Here is a 15,542-nt window from a genome sequence, read left to right as displayed (position 1 = left end):
ATATGTGTTCATTTATTTTCTTTTTTTTCTTTTTTTCTTTTTTGAGATGGAGTCTCGCTCTGTCGCCCAGGCTGGAGTGCAGTGGCGCGATCTCGGCTCACTGCAAGCTCTGCCTCCCTGGTTCATGCCATTCTCCTGCCTCAGCCTCCTGGGTAGCTGGGACTACAGGCACCTGCCACCACACCCAGCTAATTTTTTTATTTTTATTTATTTATTTATTTTTAATTTTTTAATTTTTTTTTATACTTTAAGTTCAAGGGCACATGTGCACAATGTGCAGGTTTGTTTCATATGTATACATGTGCCATGTTGGGGTGCTGCACCCATTAACTCGTCATTTACATTAGGTATATCTCCAAATGCTATTCCTCCCCCCTTCCCCCACCTCGCGACAGGACTCAGTGTGTGATGTTCCCCACCCTGTGTCCAAGTGTTCTCATTGTTCAATTCCCACCTATGAGTGAGAACATGCAGTGTTTGGTTTTCTGTCCTTGAGATATGTTTGCTGAGAATGATGGTTTCCAGCTTCATCCATGTCCCTACAAAGGACATGAACTCATCCTTTTTTATGGCTGTATAGTATTCCGTGGTGTATATGTGCCACATTTTCTTAATCTAGTTTATCACTGATGGACATTTGGGTTGGTTCCAAGTCTTTGCTATTGTGAATAGTGCTGCAATAAACATACATGCGCATGTGTCTTTATAGCAGCATGATTTATAATCCTTTGGGTATATACCCAGTAATGGGATTGCTGGGTCAAATGGTATTTCTAGTTCTAGATCCTTGAGGAATTGCCACACTGTCTTCCACAATGGTTGAACTAGTTTACACTCCCACCAACAGTATAAAAGTGTCCCTCTCTACTAAAAATTTTTTGTATTTTTGCAGAGACGGGGTTCCACTGTGTTAGCCAGGATGGTCTCGATCTCCTGACGTCGTGATCTGCTCACCTCAGCCTCCCAAACTACTGGGATTACAGGTGTGAGCCACTACGCCTGGCAGTGTTCATTTATTTTCTTTAAATAAATTTGATCAAACATTGAATTCCATATCCTGCTCAGCTAATGGGATATTCAGCCACAGTCATTCCTGTGGCTCCCTTCCCAAAGCCCCCAAGATCACTTATTTTTGTGTTTGATTTGAGCCCTTTAATTCTAGCAGCTGGGGGCCATGTTTGGTGAGTGAGAAATCACTGCTGAGTGTGGAAAACACAGTTGTTCAATCTTGCCGTCAACCTGGGTACTGCCTTAGAAAGATGTAGGCCCCAGGAGGCTTTGTAAACTTCAGACATTTATTTCTGCCAATGTCATTGGAAATTTCTCTTCTATGTTTTCCTCAGTTGCAGTTTCTCTCCTCTGACCTTCCAAGAAACATGGAACAATCTGCCTAATGGCCTGAACTTTTGAAACAAAGCTAGGAAGGGAAGTGTCTTGCAGACAACTCCTTTTGTTCGCTTTTGGCATAATCCCTTGAGTTAAGGGAGTTTACCGTCAATTATTTGCTACAAAATATTTACTGGGGAGAAATAGATACATTAATATCTCAGAAATTCTTCTGAGGGATGTCTCACACCTACTGACTGCTTATTATCATGAGCCAGAAATTGGCCAGGTGCAGTGGCTCACGCCTGTAATCCCAGCACTTTGGGAGGCCAAGGCAGGCAGATCACCTGAGGTCGAGAGTTCGAGACTAGACTGACCAACATGGAGAAACCCCATCTCTACTAAAAAATACAAAAATTAGCTGGGCATGGTGGCGCATGCCTGTAATCCCAGCTACTCGAGAGGCTGAGGCAGGAGAATCGCTTGAACCCGGGATAGGGAGGTTGTGGGGAGCCGAGATCATGCCACTGCACTCCAGCCTGGGCAACAAGAGTGAAACTCCATCTCAAAAATAAATAGATAGGTAAATAAATAAATAAAGAGCCAGAAATTATGAGAATCTCATTACATAACTAATCTTATCCAATCCTCCCAATAGCCTACTGAGGTTAGGCCTATTATTGTTCCCATTCTACAGGTGGAGAAAATGAGGCTCACAGAGTTTATGTAATTTTCCCAACACAGCTGGCAAGTGGTAGAATTGGGATTTGCTATGGGACTGGCCTCAGAGCCACACTCCCTTGCAGCTGTGCTCCTTCCATCCCATATACCTTTACCTCCATTGCCAATGCCACTGCCAGTTCTTTAACCACAAGGGAGCTACTGTTGGCTCCCCATCATCTTTCATTGCTTACATCCATTGTCATGGAATTAAAGGAATCTCGCATCCAGCCGTTCTTGGCTTCCTTTAAAAGATGCGGATTAAGTTGTTCTCCTGTATTTATGTGGTGTTTTACTTCTTCATACTCTCTTTCTCTTCCTTAAGTCTGGACTATTCTGTCTCTGATCAGGCTTCACTGTGTCAAGACCAGTGTTTATTATGTTTAAGTGTGCAGGAAGATGTTTCCTTACAGATAGTTACTAAAAATATACACTAACAAGACCTAGTCCCAAATGGTTGGATTGAGTGGGTTCTGGGAGAGCTGTGGGAGCTCAATTTTAACAATATCTTCAGGTAATTCTGCTGTAGGGGGTTCACAGTCCATACTTTGAGCATCATTGCTCTATTCCCTATCCTTTCTTTTCTTAACTTGTTAATATTAATTCAAGTCAATGCTTGTTTGGTTGGAAGGAACAGAAACTCTCTCAAGGCAGTTCAAATATAAGGAGAATCTATTAAAAAGAAGGGCAAGGTTACATTATGAAAAAGAGTAAAGCCAAGTCATTTGAGAACTGAATGGCTGTCAAAGAGCTATTTTATTCTGGCTGCCCCTAACTTTTTTTGAGATAGAATCTCAGTCTGTCATCCAGGCTACAGTGCAATGGCAGGATGATGGCTCACTGAAGCCTTGACCTCCTGGGCTCAAGCAATTCTCCCGTCTCAGCCTCCCAAGTAACTAGGACTACAGGCATGTGTCACCATGCCTGGCTGATTTTTGTATATTTTTTTGAGATAGGGGTCTCACTAAGTTGCCCAGACTAGTCTTGAAATCCTGGGCTCAAGCAGTCCTCCTGCATTTGCCTCCCAAAGTATTGGGATTACAGGTGCAAGCCATCACACCTGGCTTATTCTGCCCTCTTGCACATTCCATGGGCCCTTGTCTCCTCCATTCTTTAGGTATGCATGGGAGTGTATCTCATCTCTGCAGATTAGCTCTGTGCTGCCTGTCCATGGCCTTAGTTTGAGAAGTCTGAACTGAGCCCTAAATGTGACACACTACTGCATTACATTCACTAACTATAATCTCTATAATTTCTTATTTAAATATCTCAAACAAGAATCTGACTTGCTAGGCTTCACAGTCCACAGAGAATTTACATTTGATCAAGACACCACCCTGGAGCCCTCATTTGAAGGTGTGTTGGCAAGTGGAGGGGTACCTGGCCCTGTAATGCAAACCTGCCCGTGTAAGCCTGCCACTGAATCAGGAGTTACACGCTTCCTCAGGGAAGCTTGGAGGGAAGCTTCATAAGAAGACAGCTGTGGGTGGGTTGAAATCACAACTATGAATCCCACAATGTCATTGTTGGCAAAATCTTCTTTGAATTTTATTTATCTTGCCAGTTCTTAGCTCTGCTGCTCCCAGTTTCCTCTAACTGCTCACTACTAAATAGGGGACCCAGTTCAAATGGTTCTTCTTAGCCTTTAAAGCCACCTGTGACCTGTTCCTCCCGTGCCTATCTGAAGTCACCTTTCCAAACAGGAACCTTTGGCAGGTGGGCCTCTACTCTGTTTTTCCATCATGCCATGGCTAATCCAGAATGTTTTCCACTCCTTCCACCTTTACTTACTTTCCCTTGAAAGTCCTGTTAAGCCTTACTACCCTTAGGAAGACTTTGAATATGTCCCATCCTTCTTGACAACGCAAACATTTCCTGTTTGGGTGACCTAGTCAGACCTTCATTATATTTGGTCTTACATTATCCTCTGTTTCAGATGTTTCATCCTATTTCACAAAACAGAGAGGTCTTTGAAGGCTCAAAGTATCTTACAGACAGCTGGCTTCTCTAGAGCCTATAAAAGAATCCCAGAATGTAACAAAGCCACCAAGAAACTAAGACAAAGAGCTGGAGGACAGTGACTTTCTGTTGACAAAAGTACTCTATGAACTTAATACTGCAGTTCAATCTCGCCCTTATTTTTTAGTCAACCCATCTAAAATATTTGGCCCAAGTGATACATGATTTCCTTTCATATCCTTTTTTATTCCTTTTCTACTCCAACTAATGCTATTTTCATTCAACTGGTTAAATTCAGTATACATTGAACATCAGATGAAACAACGTGTTGATAAAAAAATTTCGGCCAAAGACAAACTTCAAATAAGAGGTCATTGTTTTAAATGCAAGCAGACAAAGTAGCATGGTAACACACATACACAATTTAATCCAAAAAGAAATTACCTCATAGCCCAGTAAATGTCCATTGCTCAACTTCCAAGGAATGGTGTTCCATGAAACCTCAATTTCTGAGGAAGATAGGCTATTTGCAGAGACTTGAGATGGGGCCACTGTAGGCTCTGTTCGGAAACAGAAATTGAAATATGATAATTTTGGCAGTTAGTTTAAAACACAGATTAACGTTCTTATTTTTATAAAAGCATTTTTACATATTTGAAAATTGTATGAAATATTCTGGCACCATATGTTGAAAATAGAGACACTGGTCCATTTCCGTTTCTTAGGAAAAGATGGCATCATAGCCAAAGGCTTTTCTTTGCTAAACAGCTGTGGCAACCTATACTTTCCTCCCTTGCACCTCTTTCTTGGCATCTTCCTTATCTTCCTGTTTTTGCCTGTCTTCTCCTCACCTTGTCTATTTCCTTCCCTTCATCTCATTCCTACTGCTTGGGAACTTCTCTGCCCACAAACGCTACTTAGTTTTCATTTTGCCAAACAAAGGTCAAGGTTAAGTAACGCTCATTTACACAATAAACACTGAGTGAGTACCTTCTCTAGCGAGGCCAACAGAGACAACTGGAATGTGGTGGATGGCATGCTGTTTTGAAGGAGTAGACAGAAATGCAGGTGGCTTATTATATAGCAAGAAGATACCCCTTTGTAATAAGCACTGTTGAGATTCTATGGGGTTCACGGTGGTTCTCCCCTCTCAGGACCCAGCTCTGAGCAGGAATTTCCCCTCCCTCAGGTGCATTTCTCTGTCAAATGATCCTGCTTCTCAGACAAGGTGGCTTGATGCTAAGACGAATTCCTGGTCTAAGGTTGGGCCTCTTAGATTTTCTCTCCTGGTAATTTGAAACTTGGTTTGGAGAGTCGAGAAGTACTTGGAGCCCATCGATCCAGTGCAGATGCTCTAGAGGAGCAGACCATTTTCTGAGGTTACAGGGCTTCTCTGATTAAAGTTCTTTGTGAGGTTTGCTGCATAACTCTCCCTTGGATTCACAGAGACACCCTAGTAGATTTCACAGAAATCTTTTGCTCCTTTCTTAGGTAAGCCAAATTCATTTTTCATGTTTGAACAGAAAGACTTTCAGCTAACTCTTCAGTGGGAGCAAAAATGATAACAGGAGAAGAAAAATGAGGGAGGCAACAATGGGTAAGAGGCTGTTGCTGCCCCTCTTTTTCCAGTTGCCAGCACCTAGGTCCTGGATGCACAGGTAAACAGGGTCCGAAAACTCCCTGGAAAATTGCCATCACTCGCCAGACCCCTGACTTGCCCTTGCAATCCCTGGCAGCTTTTAGAAATGAGGTCTGGCTATGAATTTAAGACTCTTCCGCAAAGACTTTTATAGTCCTAAAAAAAAGATCCCTCTCAGAACTCAACCAAAAGTCAGAAGACAAGAATAGGGGCGGGGATCCGAAGAAAAATCAACTCTACTTACTATTCTTAGGAGTGACAACTGCAGGCCACTTTTTGCAACTTACTGTCAGGTCTGGAGGGTAGGGGGGACACTGATATATTTCGTGAGTTCAGAATGGTTAAGGGCAAAGGCCCTTGGTTAAAATACTGGCTGTACCACTCACTATTAGGAATTTTGGCAAATTTATTACTCTCTTTTACAACGCTTCCATTTTCCCATTTGTAAATGGGAAATAATAGTGCCTATATTTTTTATTTGAAATATCAAATTAGGTAATGTCTGGCAGGTAGTAAAACTTCAATACATGTTAGTTTCTGCCATTTTTTCTGTAGAACTACATGAGATGGCCAATAGTTTTTGCTGATCTATGAAATGGCAACTTTGTATAATTCTTTTACCTTGACTATTTTCTAAAGCAGTCATGAGACAAAATGTAGATGTCTCAATATCTGAGACAGGCATAAAAGAAAGGCAAAGAAACGGAATGGGTCCAGAGTGAAGTATGTCTGTATCTCCACCAGCAGGTTCATATCCCTCAAACCTGCACATTGCATATCCGTTGAATGAGATACCACTGCTCCTGACTGTTCATCCAGTAACATCCTTTTCTCAGGCCATGGGAACCACTGTACAACTTAGGACTAGGGTAGCTCCAAGGGGTGTATTTTTATTACCTCAAGGTAAGGCTGTGATTTTCCTTGCTTCACAAGCTGGAACGTAGGAAGTGTTCCTCATAAACAGATTTTTAAATTGGTGGTTATGATCTGAGACAGGTCTCAATCAATTTTGTGATTTATTTTACCAAGGTGTTAAGGACATGCCCAAAAGAAAAAAAAACAAAAAAACAAAAAAACGGGTTCACAGAAACAGTCTGTGGTCTGTGTCCATTTCCAAAGGTGAATCTGAGGGCTTTAATATTTGGAGTGGGCTGGAGTGGAAAGAGGAAGGGTATGGTAATCTGCGTGTTGCAAGCGAAAAGCAACAGATAGGAGGCTAATCAATTAGGTCTCCTGCTCAGTAAATCAGCACTTCACATAAGGCATGGCGAACATAGAGTAGCTACCTGTAGAGAGATTTAACCTTTTATCTGTAGCTATCTGGTTAGGAACAAAAGGAAAGGCATTTTCTTGCATGACTCGGCTTTCAGCTTAATTTCTTCCTTTTGGCCTAGTGAACTGGGGTCCTGAGGTTTTATTTTCCTTTCACAGCTACATCCTCTAACTATCCATTAAGTCTTATACTTCAAGTCATTTATGATTGATCTTTATGACTTGCAGTGGGAATCTAACTACTACCTAGATCATTGTTCTTTGGAATAAATAGATTTGAAGTCAAAACGAGACTCCAAATCAGTTTTTGGAGCACAAATAATTATTATTAGGCGGAACTGATACACAGTCATGTTTTCCATACCTTCTTCTGCAGAGAACACTGTTGTCACTGGGCTAAATGGTCCTTCACCTTTGTTATTATAAACACCCACTTTAACTTCATATGGTGAATATGGCACGATGCTTTCATTCCTAAAGACATATCTTGGGGTGTCGGGGGATGTCACCACTGTCTGGATCCAGGTGGTAACCCCAAGAGGGCGGAAAGCAACAACATACCCAAAACCTTCACCATTCTGTAGTTCTTCAGGGACTGGCTATAAAGGAAAGACATACTGAATCACCCTTACACATAAGGGCAAGGCAAAAATGAATGCAGCTGTAATCCACAGGCATTTATTTGTAAAAGTCATCAAATAATCAACTACATTGTATTAAGCAGTTGGATGAGAAAAGGAGAAAAACATCAGCAGGAGAGTCATGTCAGCTGCTTTTAAACAGACATATGTCACCATTTCATAGCCATCCAGATAATGAACTGGAATTTTCTGTGATTATTCAGATAGCTGATCATCTTATGGCTGAAGTCTGAGTTTCTAATAGTAAGATATACTTTCAGTTGAAAATATCTGATCTCTTAAGTCAAATAAAAATTATCTAATTCTTAATGTTGACTTTATGAGAAGAAACATTGAAATGCTGATTAAGAACAATTAAGTAAAACTGAAAAAAAAAAAAAAAAAAAAAAAAGGCCCGGTACGGTGGCTCACGCCTGTAATCCCAGCACTTTGGGAGGCCAAGGCGAGTGGCCATCACGAGGTCAGGAGTTTGAGACCAGCCAGTCCAATATGGTCAAACCCTGTCTCTACTCAAAATACAAAAATAAGCCGGGCATGGTGGCATGAGCCTGTAGTCCCAGCTACTCGGGAGGCTGAGGCAGGAGAATTGCTTGAATCTGTCAGGCAGAGATTGCAATGAGCCAATATTACGCCACTCCTGGGTGACAGAGAGAGACTCCATCAAACAAAAAAAAAAAAAAAAGGAAGTAAATGCTGATTTATAAATTAACAAATTACATCCCTGTAACTCCAGCATTTTGGGAGGCCAAGGCAGCTGGATCATTTGAGGTTAGGAGTTTGAGAGCAGCCTGGCCAATATAGCAAAACCCCGTCTCTACTAAAAATACAAAAATTACCCGCGCATGGTGGCACATGCCTGTAATTCTAGCTATTTGGGAGGTTGAGGTGGGAGAATCACTTGAACCCAGGAGGTGGAGGTTGCAGTGAGCCGAGATTGCACCACTGCACTCCAGACTGGGCAACAGAGCAAGACTGTCTCAAAAAAAAGGAAAAAAACATTAACGAGTTAAACTCGAAGCTATACTTAAGTCATGTCAAAAATTTTATTGACAGATCATCAACATCTTCAAAAACTGCAAGTAATTCTAGTACTTTTTGACTTAAAACCTATTAACCTTTCTCCTACTGATGATGTAAACCAATGGCTGAGAGAATGGCCAGGAAAGAAACAAACTCAAGCACCTGCTGGAATAGGTGGCTTCACCAGTGGGGCCTGCACAGCTGCTTGGAAAGTCATAAGGGGAGCTTGGGGGGCAACAGCCACAACATAACTCATCTCTCTGTCTACCAACCAGGTGACCCTGGGCAAATTATTTCTTATATCCGAGCCTGAGTATTTTCATATGTAAATTGTTGCAAGGATGACATGAGGAAAATATATGCTAAATGCTGGGAACAGTGGATGGCTCAGACAAAGTATCAAAAAATATTAGCTACTAGGGCTACAACCACCACCACCAGCCCCACTACCACTAACCCCACCACCACCACCTATATTACCACCAGCAGTAGCAGCACCCACCAGCCACACCCCCAGGACCACCACCACCACCAGCTGCACCATTGGCACCACCACCTGGGAAACCATAATGATCATGGGAACAGCAACACCCTGTTGGGGAAGATGCTGCCCAAACACTTACATCCCAGGTTATTACAAGTTCAGACCGGCTTCCACCTCCTCCGTTGACTTCAGAAGGAGGCACTTCTGGAACTGTACAGGTCAGAGAAACAGAGATGAAATGGTACTTGCATTTAGTAATATTTATCTAAAAGACAATGCAATTTTTTAAAATTTAAAATAATTTCATCATTGGCATATTATTCATACATATGGGTGTTTATGTACATAATACTTATATATTATATACATTTACATATTTTTATAAGATCATAAAACAACATATTTACATGAAATCATAAAAAAATTCAAAATCTCTCAAACAGTAATAAAAACATGACCAAGTTGGAAGATACTTTGCTAGTATGAGAGTTAATAAAACAAGAAAAAGTGATTCACCGGAGATAATGGGAAATCAATCCAGCATGAATGTTTAGCTTGTGACTATTCCAAGTAGAATATAATTCTGAGAACAACATTGGCTATATGTAAGGATGACCCAGACTCAAACCCTCGAATCTTGTTCTGAGGTATTATTTATAAACTTCACAGGAGCATCAGATTCTCACACTGAGAACTTTAGGCTTAGTGAACCCCACGACACAGCTAGAATATAAGTCCCATGAAGGTGGGTCTTTGCTATGGTCACAGCTGTACTTGCAATAGCTAGAAAGTGCTGAGCACAGAGAGGATGCTCCCTAAAATATGTGTTGTGTGAACAAATGACCAGAACACCAGGACAAGCACAGTTCCTCTATTTCTCATATTTCCTAACATAAACATTATGTGCATTGTTCTGAGTGAAACAGCATCATGAAAATTACTGAAACATATTTGATGACTTCCATCTTAGCTGAGTTCCTAAAGTGATATACCTGCTCTATTTCAAACTTCATTTTAGTTAATACTAAGTAATATTACAGATTCTGAAAAAGCAATCTTTAGATCTCAATTGTCCCTATAATGTGATGCTATGTACACTTTCTAGTTTGAGTTTTAATGTTAGGATATTTTTAGAATAGTAAAAGCAGTCTTATGGTCTATGTGAATAGTTGTCTCACATGGAAATTCCTATCAATGATTCTTTCTTAATTCAACACTTGAAGTGACAAAATATACCTATTCATCAATTGCTTAAGCTCCTTCACTAAGCTTGGTGGCAAAATGAGATTTCCTAGCAGCAGAACTCCCAAATGTCATTATCCTACCAATTTGTCAATGCTTGTTATAAATGAAAACAGCACTTCCCTTGTTAACAGGGTAACTATGTCAGATAGTAATTACAACCTTAAGTGACAAAAACATATTCACCCAACATGCACTAATGATCGTTTACAATGGACTGAACTCTTAGAAATGTCACACTACATCAGAATCATTTCCATGTGTTTCTTTTGACAAATGCCATATGGCCGGTTCTGCCATTAGAAAGGTCAGATAATTGCAACAATGGATTATTGAGGCCGACTCCCTGCTGGCCTGGAGTTCAGGGCCAAGGGAAATGGAAGTACACAGAAATCTATTAATCCGTTACTCAGAAAACAAAAACACTAACCTGCCTCTTCAGTTCTTACTTTTTCTGAGGGCAAACTGGGTTCTCCACCTCCAATTTTGTTACTGGCTACAACCCGAAATTCATATTCCACCCATGGGTTTAACTCAACTACAGTGGCTGTGTGTGTTTTCCCATCGATGACCTCAGGCACTACAAAAGAATATTTCAGAGGTAAGAGTCTGCCTGCTTTAGCATTGACTTGAAATCCATTGATATGTGTGCAGATGACATCTGCCTCTCCCCCTTTACCTGTTGTGACGGTTTGCCAACCCACGGAGAAAGGTGTCCGAGCCTGGATAGAGTAGGATATAACTGGGCTATGGTTGTCTTTACCTTCTTTCCAAGAGAGTTGGGCTGTTGTATCTGTAATTTCATCTACTTTCACATTTTCTGGTGGTCCAGGTGAACCTAAGGAAGGCACAAATGGAAACACTGGGTAGCAATTCCATAAATGTCATCCTCTCCCATCAAAGAGAAGAGAATGTCACATGACCACTTCAATATCTCTGACTTTTCCCAATTTCAAAAGCACTTAGGGAAAAGGCCATTTACCTGGTAATGGAACAACTACTTCCTTCTACTCCCCCTCCCTGCATGTCTGTTGTTAGATCTTAAATTTGGATGTGAGGCAGTAATTCCCAAACGATAATACTGGCTGATTGCAGATGATATTCACTTTTTTTTTTTTTAAAGCCTGTGTTCAGCAGGATCTGTACCTTTCTAAATTCAATGTCCTTTTCTCCTGGTGTGATGCCTTTCCCTTTAATCCACTGGTGTATCTCTGTAGTTCCCAATCTGATATCTAGATGTGTTTTATTTTATGAAACACTCTGGTCATTTTTCAGCCCAGTAGCAAATCAGCTTCCTGGACAGCAGCTCAGGTTGGCAAATTTTCTCAGTCATTCTGAATAATCCTAATACTTTTTTTCTATTTTTAGAAAACTGTCCTACATACAATTATTCCCAAATCCTGATTATTTTGGAAGCAAACACACAGCACAATATTCTCTTTCAAATTAAATGCAATCGCTGAATTAACGACATGCTCAAAAAAAACACATCAGCTTGGCAGCAGCTGTGGAATGGCAATTACAGTGAGAGTTATTTCAAGGGCAGAGTTCAGATTTTTATTTCTTTGAATTAGCACTCACCCCTATTGTCATATTCTGTGGTCTATGAGTGGGGATGAAATCAATATTATAACTCGTATGCTCACATACTATCTCATCATGGTTTTTCCTCCAGTAAGGAATGCTGTTAAGATGTGAAGTTACAAACTCAAGGAGGCATAAATGTTTTACCTCTTACTATGAGGTCAGCAGCAGATGAAACACTGTCCACCCCCGTTTGCACCATACAAACATATTTCCCACTGTGTTTCAGCTGAATGTTTCTGATCATTAAATCACCAGATGAACTCTGTTGGGAAAACAGGTAATGAATACACTGTTTTTTTTAAAAAAAAAAAACACAAAGAAGTTAGAAGTCTATGGCCAAAAACAACAACATTGCAATGAAAACTATATTTAGGGAACAAACCAAGGTGGTGTAAGAGAGTAGATTGCTACAATGGAATGTATGGAAATAAAAACAAGTTAAAAACCATACATGATGGCAGTCGAAGATTTCTGTAGCCAAATAAACAACAAGCTTCCTCCTGAGCGTTTATGGTTTCAAAAATAAATAAGGGCAGAGATTACAGTCTCAGAGTCTATTTACTTCCACCAGGGTGACACTTCTTTTTATATCCACTGCTCAGCACCAGCTCAACTCTTTTCTCTGGTTCCAACCCCTTTGCAATTATCTGCCTGAGAAGAAGAGGGACGCATGTGGGTATCTAGTAGGAGATAAATGCAGCACGACAAGCAGATTACCACGGTTGAAACACTTTTCTGAACACATTGGAGCTTAAAAAGCCTAAAGCTGTTTAATTCCTTGGCTGCAGAAGTTAGGGACAGTCAGCATGAAAGCAAGAATTCCTCAATAAGAAGAAATTAAAACATTTTAAACCTTAAAAATAACAGCTAGCCAGGCACGGTGGCTCAAGTCTGTAATCCCGGCATTTTGGGAGGCTGAGGTGGGTAGATCGTTTGAGGTCAGGAGTTTGAGACCAGCCTGGCCAATATGGTGAAACCCCATCTCTACTAAAAATACAAAAATGAGCTGGGTGTGGTGGCACGCCCCTGTAATCTCACCTATTCGGGAGGCCGAGGCATGAGAATCACTTGAACTTGGGAGGTGGAGGTTGCAGTGAGCCGAGATCGAGATCACACCACTGCACTCCAGCCTGGGTGACAGAGCAAGACTCTGTCTCCCCCTCCAAAAAATAAATAATAATAACAGCTGTCCTTAAAGACATTTGCCGGCATTCCCCAAGAGCTAATTAACAGAGCAATTATATTTCTAAAAGCTCAATGTTAAATGGACCTCATTTTAAGAGAATGTAAAATTGTGTTAATAAAATGACTAAATGCAAGCCAGTTTCACACATTAGTAAAAATATGACTTGTAATAAAATGATTTCGAAACCAAAGCCCTTGGAAAATGATCATCAGTTCATGTCACAACTGGTCAAGAGAAAGAAGCAATAAGTAGCATTTATCTTATTAATTGTTTTTGTCTTGAATTTTAGTAGTATATATTGTAAGATGAATTCTACTATCCTATTTTTAGGTAATTTCGTAAAATCTTTTATAGGGTAATTTCTTAAATGTTGCTTCCCATCTTTAGGATTCTTAATGGGTTGCATGTTCTCTGTTAGTTGTATTGTATAGTTTTAGATGAAATTTGTGAGAACTGGAAGAAGACAGATGGGAAATGATTGATGGTTGTAATTAAATGATAATCCAGAAACTGTTAAGCTTGCATGTTTTACTTTCATCAAGTTAAAACTTTTTTCTTTCCCTCTCTCTCTCTCCTTCTCCTAGGGTTATTTAGAAATGTATCCCCAGGACAAAAACCTTTAATGTTTGCTGACCTTTAGAAACTCTTAGGTTTTAGGAGCTTCATATACTCACAGGAAGTTGATTATCATTTCTATGGAAATCTCTTATTTTCAGTGAAGAACTGTTACTATTAAATGCCATCTAAGGCATTGGGGTAAGGTTGTTATTCTTGCCAACCTTTGTTTGCTTATTTTGAAGGCATCTGGGTAAAACTGAACTGTGTCAGGACTTTATGTCCTCACATTTCTGGATACAACTTTTAGACACAATGGCTGGCTTTGTTTCTTGAAGGAGTAAGGAAAAGTTTGGTGTTGGACTTCTGACTTCTGTTCACTCTTGGCACTGACAGGTGAAGAGAAATAGCTGCATCATAAAAAATGAAGCCATCTTCCTAAAGAAATGTAGTTAGGGGAAATATAATTTTTAATTATCCTTTTACACTGCACAGTAGAAAAAGGAAGCAATTAACTAAAACAAGTAGAAATGGAAATGAATTGTTTTCAGCCCCAGCATGGAGTTGAATGTATGAATACATAAATGGAGAATACAATTTGACAGCATATAAGAGAGATCCTCTCATAATTTTTTGTCTCCATTAATAAAATATATTTGTATTATTCATCTTCTAATGCTATCTCTCTCTCACTCTATGATCTTTCAAGGGAGCACTACATAGAGACAAGATTTATCTTAACAAAAGTGCATCCATTGCTTGCTGCATTAGATTCATTCAAGGACATAGAAGTGTCTAACACATGGCCCCTGCTTTCTAGGATGCAAACTCAAGTTAGGGTAAAAAGGTGGTATAAACATGTGAAACAAGTTATGTTTACAAATTTAGAAAGTGTAATCCACAAAGGTTAAATAAAATCACATAGCATAGGCCATGTGTAGACGATGGCAAAATGAAAGAGACAGACATTTCCAAGTTCTGCTGAAGATGTGGAACTGGAACTCTTATTGCTGAAAGGAGTGTAAATTGGTACAATTACTCTGGACAATTGTTTAGAAGCATCTACGAAGGCAGGACATACATATAATTTATCACCCATCAACTCCATTCCTAAGTATACGCCCTACAGAATGGCATGCATCTGTCTACCAAAAGACATTTACAAGAATGTTTATAGTTATTATCCATAATAGCTAAAAATAGAAACAACCCTATAACAGTAAAATAGACAAATAAGTAGTGGAATAATCATTTAACAAAATACTATTAGGCCATGAAAATGAATGAACTGCAACTACACAGATCAACATGGGCTGAGTTTCAAAAGCATGAAGGATATAAACCAGATGGAAAGGAGTATTTGATCATGACCGATCATATGAGAAGGCTGGATTGTGGCTACCTTTGGAGGTATGGTAGTTTTGGGATGAAGCACCATGAGGACATCTAGGATGTGGGTCATCTTCTGTTTCTTGTTTTCAGTGCTGGTCACCTGAATGTGCTGATTTTGTGAAAATGAATTGGGCTATCCTCTTACGACTTGTGCATTTCTTGGTAGAATACAATGCTTACCAAAATGCCGTTATGATTATGCACAACTATACCCCTAAATGCTCAGCTTTCAATAGGGTCATAGATGGGAGAAGTCAAGTAACATGACTGTAATTCTAAACTCCAACTTCTTTCATAGGAATTAAACATTTAATAATAGTAATTTAATTAAAATGCTATTAGCATATCGTATCATTTCTTATCAAGATGCAATTCAGTATTCCCAGGCATTTAAGAAAAAAAAAAAAGATAAAAGAAACTCCAAAAGGAAGTTTCACTTATGTCAAACTAATTCTTTTCCTCATCAATTTGTCATTGTTAGAGAATATAGTTAGTCATGAATTAAATGTGATAAAGGAT

General features: G+C 39.8%; 1 protein-coding gene across 1 annotated transcript in view; it reads right to left on the bottom strand.

Annotated features, from left to right (window-relative positions):
- The window catches only part of CNTN3 (contactin 3), a 350,216-nt gene that overhangs the window by 29,226 nt on the left and 305,448 nt on the right, over window positions 1–15,542 (bottom strand). Inside the window, exons 14-19 of the mRNA XM_003264908.3 lie at window positions 12,035–12,152; window positions 10,983–11,141; window positions 10,734–10,883; window positions 9,201–9,271; window positions 7,281–7,515; window positions 4,450–4,565 (exon numbers count right to left, since the gene is read on the bottom strand). Coding sequence (XP_003264956.1) covers window positions 4,450–4,565; window positions 7,281–7,515; window positions 9,201–9,271; window positions 10,734–10,883; window positions 10,983–11,141; window positions 12,035–12,152 — 849 coding nt within the window. The remainder of the gene's footprint in view (window positions 1–4,449; window positions 4,566–7,280; window positions 7,516–9,200; window positions 9,272–10,733; window positions 10,884–10,982; window positions 11,142–12,034; window positions 12,153–15,542) is intronic.

The sequence above is a fragment of the Nomascus leucogenys genome, chromosome 21, assembly GCF_006542625.1.
Source record: "Nomascus leucogenys isolate Asia chromosome 21, Asia_NLE_v1, whole genome shotgun sequence".
NCBI classification, from domain to species: domain Eukaryota; kingdom Metazoa; phylum Chordata; class Mammalia; order Primates; family Hylobatidae; genus Nomascus; species Nomascus leucogenys.
The sequence above is the reverse complement of the archived record's forward strand: the minus strand, read 5'-3'. Positions and strand labels throughout refer to the sequence as shown.